Source organism: Melanotaenia boesemani, chromosome 19 (genome assembly GCF_017639745.1).
Source record: "Melanotaenia boesemani isolate fMelBoe1 chromosome 19, fMelBoe1.pri, whole genome shotgun sequence".
NCBI classification, from domain to species: domain Eukaryota; kingdom Metazoa; phylum Chordata; class Actinopteri; order Atheriniformes; family Melanotaeniidae; genus Melanotaenia; species Melanotaenia boesemani.
In genome coordinates, this window is record NC_055700.1 from 2,840,399 (window position 1) to 2,855,745 (window position 15,347).

Consider the following 15,347-nt stretch of genomic DNA (forward strand, 5'->3'; position numbering starts at 1 on the left):
GATCTAAATACTCCTCTGCTCTACTGTTTGGCACATTCAGGATACTGACATTAATTTAAAATCTTCACAACATATACAGACATATGCAGATCGCCACAACATTTTACCCTGACATGAAGGAAAGTCGTTTTGCTTTACAGGAGTCTCTAAACATGGCGACATAAGATGTTAATTACTGGACATTTCCACCGTAAACTAGTGCAAAAATGATGAGGTTACACAGTTGATTAACTACAGTAGTAGATAATGATTTGGCTTCTGTGGTGGGTTGAAGAGGTTGCCGATCGCACAGCGTGGAAACAAATCCTTCTGCGGAGGCTTCATCCGATGCTTCACACATCCATCCTGCAAAAACTTCCACAGACTTGAAGGGTTTGTGATTTTTCAGGTGTATAATTCAGTCAGGTGTTTTTCTATATATATAGTTATACTTCCTCTCTAAGTGATGGGAAACAAAATCCTGTCTTCTGAGTGAAAGAAACATGAAGAGAAAGTGATTTTTTTCCAACATTGAAGAGTTTTAACGTGTGAGATTTTCCATTTAAATTTCAGTGGCAAGAAATTTTAAGGTATGTTGATTTTTACAGCTTTATAGATTCTTTTGGTTTCAGTCTGATAATGAATATTCTCTAACCATGTTAGAAACAAATAAAGGATCCTGGATGTATGATTATTTGGTTTGCTGCCTACATTAAGCTTAGATATGTGATGTTGGCCCATACTGCTACACAAACCACATTTCTTTTAGTTTAAGTTTGACAAAGAAACTTTGAAAACACTGTGAAAATAGGTGGGAATCATGAAGCGGAAAGGGCCGAGAATGGTGCCAGGTGGTACACCACAGGAGTTTAGAAAGGTTGAATGTTTTTTAGACCGGTCTTAACTTGTTTCATCACCACATGGTAAAAGCTTTGCTCAGAACCTCGTCTGACACTTATCTCTTCACGTATCTCTTTTGCACCACAATACACATAAAAACGAAGACGGAGATGCTTCCACCTGCTACCTGTGAGCACAATGTCAAATGTCAGGTTACTCAACAACTGGATGAACTGACACTTCGCATCAAATATGAGGAAGATTTTCCACACAGGAACCTCATGTTTTACTGAAACGTGGCTCAGACCGGACTGCAAAGTGGATATTGAAGGATCCGCCGTAATCAGAGCCGAAGATCAGACGAAATCTATCGGTGGGGGACTCTGTATCTGTACAGTTCACTGTTCTTGGTATCATTCATGCCCGTCTATCTGCCCCGTGAGTTTAGTCAGCTTACAGTTAACAACAGAGAAGCAGCCAACCAGACATCAGTGTTTTAACAGCGCGCTCTCGCAATCAGCTGACCAACCGGTGTTCATCTTGGGTGGTTTTATCTTTGCTCTCTTTGGCAGCTCACCTCCCTAATCTGTATCATTATGTGGACTGCCCAACCTGCTCATCACATAGCCTGGATCTCTGTTATGGTAATATACCACAACGTTATCCATTTACTCCTTAAGTCTAGGCAAATGGTAAAGAAGGAAAAGCCACCAGTCAAGAAAATCCAGGTCTGGAACCAAGAGAGTGAAGATAAGCTGAGGTCTTGCTTTGAAATTACAAACTGGGACATATTTTTCGACTGATGCACAGATCTACATGAGTTAACGGGCTGTATTACTTCATACAGTTCTTTGAGGACTCCCTAACAACAAGCCCTGGCTTTCTAAAAATTTAAAGACACATCTTAATGACAAAAAGATGACATTTATAGATGCAAGGAGGGAATTTAAGGCACACACAGCAAAAAACAAATTTAAGAGTAATTTGAGAACCAGATTTATTTGGAAAACCCCAGACAGGCATGGGAAGGATTAAACAAAATACGTAAGGGACAGGATGACATAGGCCCAAGATGCCCATCTTTGGAAAACAACGGTAATTTTTATGGACGATTTGAATCCCCAGACTGCAAGGACAAGAGTAATATCTTATGTACCAACAAAAGCCAGACAAATACAATCCAGCTCACTGAGGGAGAGGTTGGCAACTGCCTCTCCCGGGTCCAGCTCCACAGAGCACCTGGACCGGATGGTTTAAAAGGGCGGATTTTCTAAACATGCTCTAACCAGCTAAGGACAGTTTTAACAAGACTATTTCAGTTATCCCTGTTTGTGCCAAACATATGAAAAACATCTGTAATCAGACCGATACCCAAAAAGCTAGGGTCATGTGACCCAAACAGCTTCCGTCCTGTGGCCTTAACGTCAATAGTGGGAAGTTTACAACTACTTAACTTCATTCGCAGCACCAACATTGGATTCATTACGTTTCTATACAAAGCCCACAGACTGAGGACACCAACTATGCTTAACATGGCTGAAGAAGACTAATACATGTGTTAGGATTTTATTTACTGATTTTAGTTCAGCCTTTAATTCGTGCAGATTGATGTACTTCTTCAGCGGTTATTGGACTTTGGGGTGACGGGAGGCCTGATTCACTGGATTAAAGGTTTTTAACTGATCGTCCTCACAGAGTTCGAGTTAAGGATGTTCTTTCCAAGCAGGTCCTTTTAAATACAGGAGCACCACAAGCTTGTGTGATAGCACCACTTTAATTTTCAGTGTTTACAAACAAAATGGAAATGAATGACAGATTAGTGGCCTTTTTATAATGATGTTGATGACTGATTATGTTGCCGATGTCTCTAACTGGAGCAGTGGTGCAGAGCTAGCTCCCCACTAACTGATGTTAGTAAAACCAAAGAGCTAATCTTAAATCAAACAGCCCCCCTCCCCTCACCGACCCTGTGTGACCAGACTGTGGTTACAGCCCGATGTTTTAAATATCTGGAAACACACATAGATGATAAGCTGAGCTTCACTAACAACACAGATGAAATATGTAAGAACACCAGCCAGAGACTGGTTTTACTAGGGAGGCTAAAAGAGTTTGAGGTCACTACTGATGTTTTACAAAAGGTGTGTAAATCTTATTCAGAGCATCCTTGTTTTAACATCTGTCTGGTTTGGACATCTGACTGTGATAAACAGGAACAAAAAGAAAAAGATTTAGAAGAGTTCCTTTATTCCTAATGCGGTTACTGAAGTCAATAAATTCCGGTAGCTAATACGTCAGGGTGCAGGCTGCATGTACATGGCTGGTTGTGTTCGGTTGTATTCTAGTGTGTATTCTATGTAATGACTCCTATCTTTTTATTGCTATTGGGACCAAAGACAAATTTCCTGCCTTGGTGGGACAAAGTAATTCAACCAATATCGCATGGTAGTGTTACATATTTACAAAATATTGTTTAGTTCTTGTTTCCTGTATTTTTTAAAAATAAATTAACAATCATAATAATAATAATAATCTTTTGGGATAAAGACGCACTACGTAACTTTCAAACCTTAAAACCCTGTGACTCATTTGATGGCACAGTGACATTATGAAAATGCTTTCTAACCTTAATTATTAGGCTTATTTAAATGTTTCATTCATAATATTTGATGTTCAGCTCAGCTTTGCAGTTTTTTTATCTTTTCTAGATATATCTGTATTTTTTCTTTGTTTTATGATAGAAATAAAAATTAATAAACAGTAATTTGTACACCCTGAACCTGACTGGAAATTGTCCAAAATTCTGTTTTAATCTAAAAATACAAACTTAATTTCTTTGCATCTTCACGGTAAGAATATGTTGACATATTTTTACACTGCTGTGGATTTTGTCCACCATCACTTAAACTGGAAGCCTGGGAAACTGGGAAAACCAGGACATGACTGCTGTCAGACCTGAAAAGCTGCAGACTTTTCCTTAAAAGCATCAGAGTGGCTTCAGCCGTAGAAAAGTCTGTTTTGTGCATGTTGTTTGCGTTCTATTTGTTGGATCAGAGTTGAGAGGTGTCTTGTTATTCGTCCCCTTTGCATGAAAATAAACAGTTTAATAGATATAAGCAGCTAAATTATGGTAGCTCAGTGAAGTGGAAAAGAGGCACTGAGCATTTTTCTCACCTCCACATTCATCTCTGAAAAGATGGATCCAGGCTTTGCAAACATTCAAGCTGCATCACATCAATCGTTTTTCAGTCCTTTTGGTACAAATATTAAAAGAGGTCCTTCTGACTGAAAGCTATGCAAGTCCTGCTTCTGTTCCTTAGCCAGAAACCCCAGGTCCATCCTGGAGGAGATCCCATGAGCAAAAAGCCAGGGAACACCACTCAAGTGTCCCAAGCAGCAGCAGCAGCACATGTGGGGAACAGAACGCCACCAGCAGGTGGATCAGAGGTATTGCAAGCAGATGAATATATAAAGGGATTGTTGCTGAGGACTGTACAGAGTTTCAGTGGTTGCGTCGATGCTGCATGCCCTGTTTCTCTGCTTTCTGTCCTTTCTGTGGAGTAAAGTGTCTCATGGGATATTAAGGCCTTGGACGGCCCAGAGGCCACAATGAAAGGGAAAATACAATAAAGTCTTAGACACGGGTTGAATGAAAACTTTGTTTAGTGACAGAAACAAGAAGTACTGTCCTCTCTGATGCAATCCAACTCTGATTCAATTAACCCTCAAAACTCCACCAGATCTCCCCGTCTATCTCTTCTATCATCACCAGTGTCTCAGGAGCGGTAGTGTTTAGCTCTGTGGGTGAGTTATGATGGATAGTTACCCTTTAGGTGATCTACAGAAGTTTTCCAGCATTTCTATCCCGTCCAGGAGGTTTACAATCCAGCCACTAAATGTAGTTTTATTCAGAGACTCTATCTGGTAAATCCACAATGATCCATGATAACAGCTTTATTTATCACGTTTCATCATAAAAACATCACCATCACTACTATGTTGCTAAGAGACCTCTATTTAGACCTGGACATGATGATGAAGCCACTTCCTGTCAGACTTTCCACCAATCAGAGAGCTTAGATTGACGGTAACGTCCAATCAGGAGCAGCCAAAGATCAACCAGTGAGCAGAAAGTTCTATGTGTGTGTGAAAAGAAGAAAAATAATGCTCCTCTATGGCTGGAATAAAGCCAAGAAGACGTTTCTGATGCACGGTGGCGCCACAAAGCAGCTGAGCTGGAGTTGGTTTAGTGAGGATAGCAGGTAAATAGTAGCAGGAATAACTGGAAATGAGGAAAAAGTGGAAACATGGAAATAGTTTCTGTTGTGTGTTTGTTTCAATAACAATATTTTTTCTCTTGAAAGCCAAGACTTGAGAAAACAATGAGATGAGAAAAGGTTTGGTCACTGTTGGTCTGTGTGTTATTTCTACAAAGTTCTGTTAGTAATAAATTCTGCTTTCTTCTTCTGGTCGGCCTGTATGCTGCTACATCTATTCATACATTAATTTTACATCATTTTACCTCCCAATCTGACAGCTGAGGCTGGAAACATCATGACTGATGCTGACTGGAGTTAAAAGCTTCAGCTTCTACATGTAGTTCAATGTTTAAAAAAAAAGGAATCAGACCAAAATGAGTTAAAGATGGCTTGGAGTTTAAAGGGTTAAAGAAACAGTTCTTTCCTCTTTCTCTGCATCTAGAAAACCAGATAGTTTTGGTTTCTATGTTCAAAGGTTTAATCTCAAATTAAACCAAAACTATCTGCATGGACGCCTTCGCTCTCTTTGCATCGTGAGGGTTTTTGTACTTCCTGCCAGTCGTTGCTGGGCGCTGTGATTAAACAGAAGCTGCGGTGGAGGCCAGGCGAAGTCTGCGGTCGAGTAAAGATGGATCTGGCTCTGCAGTTTGTCCTGAGCTCATAAGTGAGAATGTTTGGATGATGTGTTTGAAGGGAAGGGGGGGTCACACAAGATTAATTTAAGGCTTAGAATATTTCCTCCTTCTTTGTCATTTTTTAAATAGTTAAATGATGCATCCTATAAAAGTATTACTGGAAAAGAGTCATGCTACAGAGCTGTTTTGTTCTCTGGGTTCAACTTAGTCTGATTAGTCCTCTCTTCTTAGAAATATACTTCTGCATCCCTTGTTTTAAATTTCTAGCACATCTCCATGGATTTATCCATTAGCTGCAAACCCTCCGCACTCCACCTCTCTTTCCCTATTTGTGGCTTTACTTTGAGCCAAGCAACCCCCCGCTGCCCTCCTTGGTGCTTCCGGTGCGACCCCAGCACCCTGCTGCTATACTCATGCTCCTCTGGGTTGCCGCGGCGATCCCTCGCTCCCGCTCCCCTTCACACTGGCTCAGCGTGCGCTCAGTCCGGCCCGGCTGGCTGGCACAGCCGGACCCCGACCCTCCGGGCTGCTGAGAGGAGATGGTGCGAAAGATGTGGTTGCGTTTGCGTAGGAAGTCTCCTCCGGCTGCACCCAGAGCGAAGCTGCCCTTCCGGAGGACCATCCGGGTGCTGGCGGACTTGGCGGGGTGAGACCTCTGGTTGTACTCCAGCTGGGAGAGGTGGGAAGCATAGCCGTCCGGGATGAACTAGAACAGATGGGAATGGATGAAGTTCACCAGCTTAAACAGAACAGAGACTTTTCATTAAAGACAGAAAACAGTGATGATTTTTATTTCCCTCTACAGTGCACCACTTTATTCTCTCTGTGGCTGTTAATGAGATATTTACTGCTCAAGGATGGTGCAGAAATATTTGAGTGTTTCTACGTTTTCTTTCATTTATAATGATGGATAGTGTGTGGCCTCGTGAAGCTCTGAGGTTTTCTTTACAATTGTGCTGAAGAAAAGACTCAAAACCTCAATGCTTCAGTGACATCTGGTGGACAAATGAAGCCAAAGCAACCTCAACCCTTTCAGGCTATAGTACATACGTATCATGACTTATCTTGATTTAATTTAATCTCATTTTAATCTTGGGATTAATTGTAATGATGTAACTGAGTTTGTCACATCAGCATCATGTCACACGCCAGCAACTGGACATCAACACACACACCGTTCTCAACAGGCCTGAACGATGTGGAAAATAAAATCCAACTGCTTTTTTATGACCAAGATTGTGATTTAATCTTTTAAATTCCAGCTTCTGTTCAGTGTTCATCAAGAAAACCATTTTCTATATGAGATGGAGGATTATCACATCTGACGCTACTAATCTGATCAGCAAGTGTTACGATCATATTAACTCCGTTCATCGTGTAAACACACAACTGATCGGATCACTTTATCCATGGTCCAACATGTCCGAAGAATCTTTGATCAGATTTATTTCAATCAGAAGAAATATCTGTCCGCGTAAACGTAGCTAATGATGCTAATTTGTTCAACTTCAGCATTAAAGAATTTTTGAATAAGTAGATAGGTTAGTGATGAAATGCAGTAAACATGGCGGACGCCAGTGTAGACCTGACGGTCGCACGCTGCCTCCTACTCAGGCCGCTGTTGCTCCACTTCCTCTTCATGTCCACAGACGGAAGTTAGTCGATGTTTTTGGTGTCATCAGGAGACAAAGTGAGCAATGCAGACCCGGTGCCAGTGCATCGCCTTCCAGTTTGCCCAGACAACCGCACAAATCCAAGCTGTTCGGTTTCTTCACGGTGATCAGTCCTGTATTGCTGCTTTAAGGTGTAGTTTGAAACTAAAACAATATCCGGTGTTTATTGGACTCATGTTGTTGACATTAGTATTCGTTAATGTTTGTCTCAGTTTGTCTAGAGGTGCTCCTGATGATTGTCTGCTTTTCTTACAGAGGCCATAAGATGTTTCCTGGTAGGTTCATTTTGATTAAATCTATAAACAAGAATCAGACGTTTTGAGAGGTCTTTGCTTTTTAGGACTTTTATTTTAACTATACCTGACACTGGTGCTGCATCTTCTTTGTGGGCCTTCCTACGATGTAGATCTGAGAGGGAGGCAGTCCGATAGAAGAGTACACTGAGATGTCCTTGGTGGAGCCGTAAGCTGCGAAGATCCTCATGTGGGCCTGTTCAAAAAGAGCAAAGTCAGCTTTTAGCGACTGGAAACATGTTGTTGTAGCGCTGCTTCGGTCTCACGTCTCTCTCTTACTTCATTGATGAGGGATTTGAGGAAGTTGGCCTTGTGTCTGAGCGGGTCGTGAACCAGCCCGTCGCAGAAGGAGACGATGCCGTGAGGGAAGTTATGCTGGGAGAGCCAGGCCACCACGCGGTGCTTCTGCATGTCAGGGCGGCCCGTGACGTACACGATCAGGTAACCCAGGTCCTGCCAGTACCTGGGTTAAATCAAAGAGTTCACCTGAATGATCTGCTTGTTCCTGTAAGATCGACACTGCTGGTGTTGTCCTTACCTCACCACATCTACCGCCCCAGCTCGAACTTTGGGGTCGCTGCCCATTATAGACACGCTGGCGGCGAAAGACCCGTCGATGCTGAAAACAACAAACTCCGTCCCTTTTGGTACAATAGTGAGATAACTGTCTGCGAACGTATGGTCTCCCCTGTCAGAGAGGGAAGGAAGAAGACATTACAAGAGAGATAATGATGAAAGGAGACTTGTTCTTTCAGGATGTTCAGCATACCTGACCACCATTTTGACAGGATACACCCCGATACCCAGCCTTCTGCTGGCAGGGATTACATAAGAGACCCGTCCGCTGCTGTTGGTGAGCTCTGTGTTAAAGTACACCCACTCACCAGAGGGAGGCTGAGTCATGATGTGGATGTCAATCTGCAGCAGAAAGGATGGGTGCTTTATGACATTACACAACCAGTCCTTGGTTCCTCACGGCTGAACGTCTCATTATTTATTTACCTTCTCTCCTGTGAGAGTGACCATGTCCAGAGGGCCGTACATGAAACGCCCCGTCACCGTCTGCACGCCGTCCTCCGTGAACACGGCGTCGTTCACGCGGTGGTTAGCCGTCACGTTCTGAGGAAGGAGACACAACAGGAAATCAGTCTCTGAACAGACTCTTCTGTCACGGTCCAGAAGAGAAGCGATTTCATCCTGTAAGGGACCAAATCCAGCAGGAAAGAGGTTTTCAGAGCGTAACATCCAGCTCCACGCTTCAGCCGGTCCAGCTCGTGATGGTAACAGCAGAAACAGGAGCAAACAGCAGGATTCTGGTGGTAAAATACAGCTGCACTAAAAGCTGCGCGCATGGCAACTGAAAGTTTTTACATATCAGGTCTTAAAATGCGGAAAATACAACCTCAGATTAAAAACTAGGCTACTCAGTTTTATCACTAATTCAACTAAAACAAAACCAAATGTTTTAGATAGACCCTAACTGCTCCAATCAAAGGCCACTCTAGATGCTGTTAAGCTGCTTCATGGTCGGGTACAAGACTGGAGTGAAAAAGCAGCCAATCCAAAGGAAACCTTTAAAAAACCTTCAGAGAACAGAAGATATTTAAGACATCTCACCCGAATTTTAACATGAGTCCGCTTGCGAAGCCACTTCTCCCGAGGTTTGGATGGAGTGAACTCAGACACTTCTTTACCATCCAGCTCCAAAATACCGGAGTTCTCATGTCTCATCACCTGCAGAGGTCGACAGAAGATCACATCCTGTTTCATCCTCATGCTTTAAAGGCTAACTTTATGCTTTGGTCTTTGTACTCAACAAGATTCTTCTGCTCGCCCTGAAATTCTACATTTCATCTTTAGTGCTGCATGTATACGGTGCCAGCTAGATGGACGGGATGATGAGAGAACAGGTGAGGTGGTACACACTGTTTTCTGGTTTCACGCTGGAACTCACATCACATCCAGTTTTATTTTAGAGTTCTTGTAATAAATAAATATACTCCACAAAAATATGAAATATACTTTGTTTTTACTCCGTTGCTTAAACAAGATGTTTGAAATGATTTAATCCTGTATATTTAGACATGAATCCCAGAACATATCCATTAATTCACACAGAAGAACAATTTACATGATTTCAGAATCAAACTATCAGAACAATAAATGTGTAACGAACCTATAAATGATGAGTCTGATGGTGAAGCCGAAAGTTTGTAGACTCGCAGGTTTTAATGCATCTGGCTGCATGAACAGTTTATAAATTCATGACGTAGGAACTTCCACCAAACACCAGTTAAAAACCGACATCTGAGACTGAAACAGGTGGAAACATCTAAACCTGAACTTCATTTCATGATCAGCAGCTTGTGAGGATCTGAGTTAATCGTTAGCGTGTCAGTGAGTCTACTGCAGCAAGGACGCTTCTTTCTAGTTTTTAGACATGATTTAAATAAACTTTACTGCTGTGAAAGCTGAAAGTGTCGATGGAAACTGAAGCCAGGTTCCCCCAAGAAGGTGGGCAAAGCCCCGGTGACGTCACATGCTCTTTCTCTGAGGTAAAAACTATGTTGACTTATGAAGAATAATGCTTCTTAATTTTAGGTAAAACATCCCTCTAGACTGTTCCATGGCTTTTTATCCAGCCGACGGCACCAAATGTTGCACACAGGAACAGTTCATGCCACAAACCTGTCTGAGTAGGAATGAGACGACGTCGGTGGACTCCCAGTAGGAAGCGTGGAAGAGATGAGGCAAAGCTACGGTTGGGAATGCTGTCAAAGCGTCAGGACAGTACAGAGCGTAGTCCATCCTCTTACTGCCCCACCACCGAGATGCAACTACAGCAGCAAGGAGGGAAAGTGACAGTTATTACTTCCAGTATGTTGATCGTAGTTAGCTGGGTTCATCCTGCCCACACAGAGAGGTTTTCTGGGGGTCAAAACAACACTTTGGGTTTAACTATGAGGCACTAAGAGTCAATATAGAGATGAAATGAACACAGGTGTGAAGCAAACTGGCAACGAGACAACACTAGAAAAGACTTGTCCAGAAAACTGATGAATAAATATAAAAACTGGTGTTTTAAAGGAAAGTGAAGTTTCAGAAGAAGTCGCACAAGAAGGACTGAGGATCTTCTGTATAATTTTCTGGAAACTGGACTACTGAGGACGACTATCAGAGAGAGGCAGAGGCCAGAGGAGGAAGGACACAGCACAGGGATCGAGGACAGAGCCTAGCACCCTTCCCTCTCGTCCTCTTAATGCAGCTCCTGGGTACCTTGCTCTATGTTCTTCAGCACCCCGGGCGACGGTGGCGCAGAGCTGAAGTCTGTGATGTCAGAGGTGACATCAGTGAGGTCAGAGGTCATTTCAGAGCTAATGCCCGAGCTCGGCTCAGACTCCACACCATTGCGTCTTGGGAACACCCGACGGATTTTGTAGCAGGAGCGTGTGGTTGAGCTCCGAGAGACAAACCTATTGTAGGGCAGAGGCAGCCGGGACAGCAGGCTGGGCCTTTTACAGTGGATGACTTCACATTTGTTGGCTGGTTGGGTGTTTGGAGGGAGGAAATGAGAGGGTCAACATGTAAACTGCCGCCCTGAGGACCAAAACCTGGGTCAGACGGAAGAGGTTAGCTTACTTGTGGCGATGTTGGAGGCCGTGTAGGACTCAGCTAGGCCGGACACCTGGCTGGCTATGCTGACCTCACTGGCCCTGCGGTTGCAGCGCAGGTGGGGAACCCCGGGGGACGTGGATGGTGGGCCGTCAACAAAAATGTGTGATTGAAGAGTTTCAGCTGGGAAGACAGAGAATCATATTCTTCACTGCAAAGAAGGAAAAAGATAAATGAAAAATAAAGCCTCAGCTGTCAGATTATGAGGCTAAAATGATGTAAAATGAACGTATCAATAGAAAAAATATTGTTATTGACACAAACACACAACAGAAACTATTTCCATGTTTCCGCTTTTTCCTCATTTCCAGTTATTCCTGCTACTATTTACCTGCTATCCTCACTAAACCAACTCCAGCTCAGCTGCTTTGTGGCGCCACCGTGCATCAGAAACGTCTTCTTGGCTTTATTCCAGCCATAGAGGAGCATTATTTTTCTTCTTTTCACACACACATAGAACTTTCTGCTCACTGGTTGATCTTTGGCTGCTCCTGATTGGACGTTACCTTCAATCTAAGCTCTCTGATTGGTGGAAAGTCTGACAGGAAGTGGCTTCATCATCATGTCCAGGTCTAAATAGAGGTCTCTTAGCAACATAGTAGTGAAAGTGATGTTTTTATGAAGAAATGTGATAAATAATGCTGTTATCATGGATCATTGTGGATTTAGAAATGGCTGGAAAACTTCTGAAGATCATCTAAAGGGTAGCTATCCATCACAGAGCTACACACTACCGCTCCTGAGACACTGGTGCTGAAGAGATAGACCTCGGGGAGATCTGGTGGCGTTAAAGGGTAAAAGACAAACTTCCTTTACAGGAAGTCAGACTGAACCAGAAAAGTAAAAAAAAAAAAAAAGATAAAAGAATAACAGGACTGATACACACTGTCTGTGTTGAGCTGAGAAGTTTGCCAGTTGAGGACAGGAACTGGGATGGAGGTCTCACTGATGGTGCTGTCCTGCCAGCGGTGGGACGCCGTGCCACCAGACTCCATCAGAAGCTGAGGGTTACTCTGCACAGTCTCAACTAAGAGACAAGACATGAAACACATTCAGAAACAGTATTTACTGCAGCTCAATGTTTCAGCATGTGTGCAGCCTCACCCAAAAGAGCCGAGTGTCCATCACCCAGGGGGAAGCGCTGGTAGCGGGGGATGCTGAAAGGAGGCAGCAGGTGAAACCTCTTGTCGAGTAGAGGCTCGAGGCGGGAGGCCGAGGGGTCGGCTGGATGGAACAGGTTGTAAACCTGCTGACAGGCTGGACGCAAAGCCGACACTGCAGCAAAGACAGAGAAGTTCGAGGTACTTTGGATTCATGAAACTAAGAGCTAAAATATTTATTAGACTAATATCATCAAGCAGGTGGTCTTCATGATTTAATAAACGGTCACTACCCTCAGCTACAAAGTTATTTTCAGTCCAGTATTTAGTCTATAAAGACTGAGTTTGGTCTCCACCACGTCCTGACTCCTTATCCTCTGTCTGCTCCAACATCAGCTTTGTCTGCAGGCTGTTTTTCACCACCCACTTTACCAGGTCCACCTTCTACTTCTGGGTTGGACCTTCTTTATCCTCCAGAACTGCCTTAATTCTTCAGTAAGGTGTTGGAAACATACCTCAGAGATTTCAGTCCATATTGACATGACAGCATCACAAAGTTGCTGGAGATTTGACCCATTCTGGAGCTCATCACTACATGACTAAATGCACTGAGTTGCTGCCATGTGATTGGCTGATTAGATATTAACAGGAAGTTGAACAGGTGAGTGTATGTAACACATGGACATCCCCTCTTGGGGAGCTTGGGGCCTGAAAATCTAAAAAGATGTCAGTTTATACTGAAATTAAAGGGAAAATGAGTGAATTTATGATAAATTTCTGATCTAAACTGCAGATGACCTGCAGTACTTCCACTTTGCTTCATGCAGACTTTGTTTTGTCTGTTAGCATCTCACTGCTGCTGTCTGGAAGCAGCCATGTTTAATATTCCGATTGAAAACATGATCGGAATAAAAATGCTTAATTTAAAGACATGAACTGATAGATTCTGATCTGATCAAATTATTCCAATGAAGAGGAGTGGGTTAAGCCGATTGTTGTTCCAATCGGCATTAAAACACATTCAGTAATTCAGATAAAAATGTTCCTTACAGCACATGCCTGTAACATGTTACATGACCCTGCACTGTTTGTTTTACTCAATAAAGTTTATAAAAATAACAAAAACGTTAGGATGAGTGCAAAAAAGAGAAGTGGTAAGTATGTGAGAGAAATACATTGCTAAAGATTTTAAAAGAGCTTAAAATTGTTAAGGAGGGGAAACTGAAAAGTACGATAAATGTTCACACACTGCAAAAAAAAAAAAAGAAAAGAAAAACAAAGGTTAAGTGAACTTAAAGTGAAGCAACCAGCATCACCGGGTTAGTCCACTAGACTTGGTATGACTGGGTACTTGGTTCAGTTTGGGGGTGCAGCACTCTTTCGGTTCGAGTTTGCTCTACTCAAGCAAATCGAACCTTTTCAATAATGTATTTTGGTAACACTTTACTTGAATGGGTGTGCATAAGACTGACATAACGCTGTCATAATCATGACATGACACCTTTCATGGACATGAATGAATGGTTATGACAGTTGTCATTAAGGGTCAATCGGTAAATTATGACACTTTTGATGCAGAGTTGACATTGTTTAAGATGTCTTTGTTATGACAACTTGACATTAACCAAGACTACATAACCTGTCATGAATATGACAAAGCAGACCTAGTTGTCAAACTTAAAAAATATTTAGTTTTGTAACTTAACATGACACTAAACTATCATATATGGTTTGTTTTGACATCAGCTGTGACGACAGTTTATAATTGTGTCATAACAGCTGATGTCAAAACAAACCATATATGATAGTTTAGTGTCATGTTAAGTTACAAAACTAAATATTTTTTAAGTTTGACAACTAGGTCTGCTTTGTCATATTCATGACAGGTTATGTAGTCTTGGTTAATGTCAAGTTGTCATAACAAAGACATCTTAAACAATGTCAACTCTGCATCAAAAGTGTCATAATTTACCGATTGACCCTTAATGACAACTGTCATAACCATTCATTCATGTCCATGAAAGGTGTCATGTCATGATTATGACAGCGTTATGTCAGTCTTATGCACACCCATTCAAGTAAAGTGTTACCTGTATTTTCATCCCAACCAGATGCGGCGCTGCATCAATAATTACTGAAGCAGAAGATAAGACAACCAACGAAGAAGAAAACTGGTTCCTCTGTTGGTTATTGCAGGACAACCCTTGTTTCCATCAGAGTAAAACATGGAGCTGCATCAGATCCTAGCGGATCCTAACGAGTTCTTCCACATTGGACCATGAGCCATTTCTGCCGACCAGAGCATCTGTCGTCCCCACATGCTCTATGTTTGTTTGTATTTACCCATAATTCTCTTTGCTTTGCAGTCCGCTTCACTACAAGCAGACCGAGATATGCATCTGTAGGTGGATTAGAGTCCTCCTTCATGATCCAAATCAGAGTTTGTTTGTGGATTCACAATTCTCCCAACTTTCCGAGCAAACGGACCTGGATTTGAACCTAAAAGGTTGGTGTGAATGTGCCCTTAGATGAAGATGAAGATGACTCACAGCAGGATTGAAAGGCTGTGATTACTTCGTACCGCTGTGAGAGACGTTCATCACTGCACAACAAACTTAGACTGAATGATCAGAAAATTCCGCTGTTTGGGTTCTTCCTTGTGCAGCAGTCATGCAGAGTTTAAAGTGTGATGGAGGGAAAAATGCTGTGTGAACAGCTTTAATCCTGTAACTGTAAATCTGTCCAAACAGCTGCAGCTCACCGATCGCCTCCCGAAGGGAAGAGGCTGAACATGCCTTCACGTCATGTTCGGCCTCAGAGATCAGAAAGTTGACCTCTGACACGAACTTCCCAGCTGCTCGGGATGTGCATGTCACACAGGAAAAACATCACATGC

The 15,347-nt window shown here is 42.5% G+C and overlaps 1 protein-coding gene across 1 annotated transcript in view; it reads right to left on the minus strand.

Annotated features, from left to right (window-relative positions):
- Positions 1-5,982: 5,982 nt before the first annotated feature.
- LOC121629854 (membrane-associated phosphatidylinositol transfer protein 2-like) overlaps positions 5,983-15,347 on the minus strand; it is a 65,142-nt gene continuing 55,777 nt past the window's right edge. Inside the window, exons 17-27 of the mRNA XM_041969695.1 lie at positions 12,456-12,626; positions 12,238-12,378; positions 11,319-11,474; positions 10,368-10,516; positions 9,297-9,413; positions 8,682-8,798; positions 8,449-8,597; positions 8,218-8,367; positions 7,959-8,142; positions 7,747-7,875; positions 5,983-6,419 (exon numbers count right to left, since the gene is read on the minus strand). Of these exons, the coding sequence (XP_041825629.1) occupies positions 6,051-6,419; positions 7,747-7,875; positions 7,959-8,142; positions 8,218-8,367; positions 8,449-8,597; positions 8,682-8,798; positions 9,297-9,413; positions 10,368-10,516; positions 11,319-11,474; positions 12,238-12,378; positions 12,456-12,626 (1,832 nt within the window). The 3' untranslated portion in view covers positions 5,983-6,050. The remainder of the gene's footprint in view (positions 6,420-7,746; positions 7,876-7,958; positions 8,143-8,217; positions 8,368-8,448; positions 8,598-8,681; positions 8,799-9,296; positions 9,414-10,367; positions 10,517-11,318; positions 11,475-12,237; positions 12,379-12,455; positions 12,627-15,347) is intronic.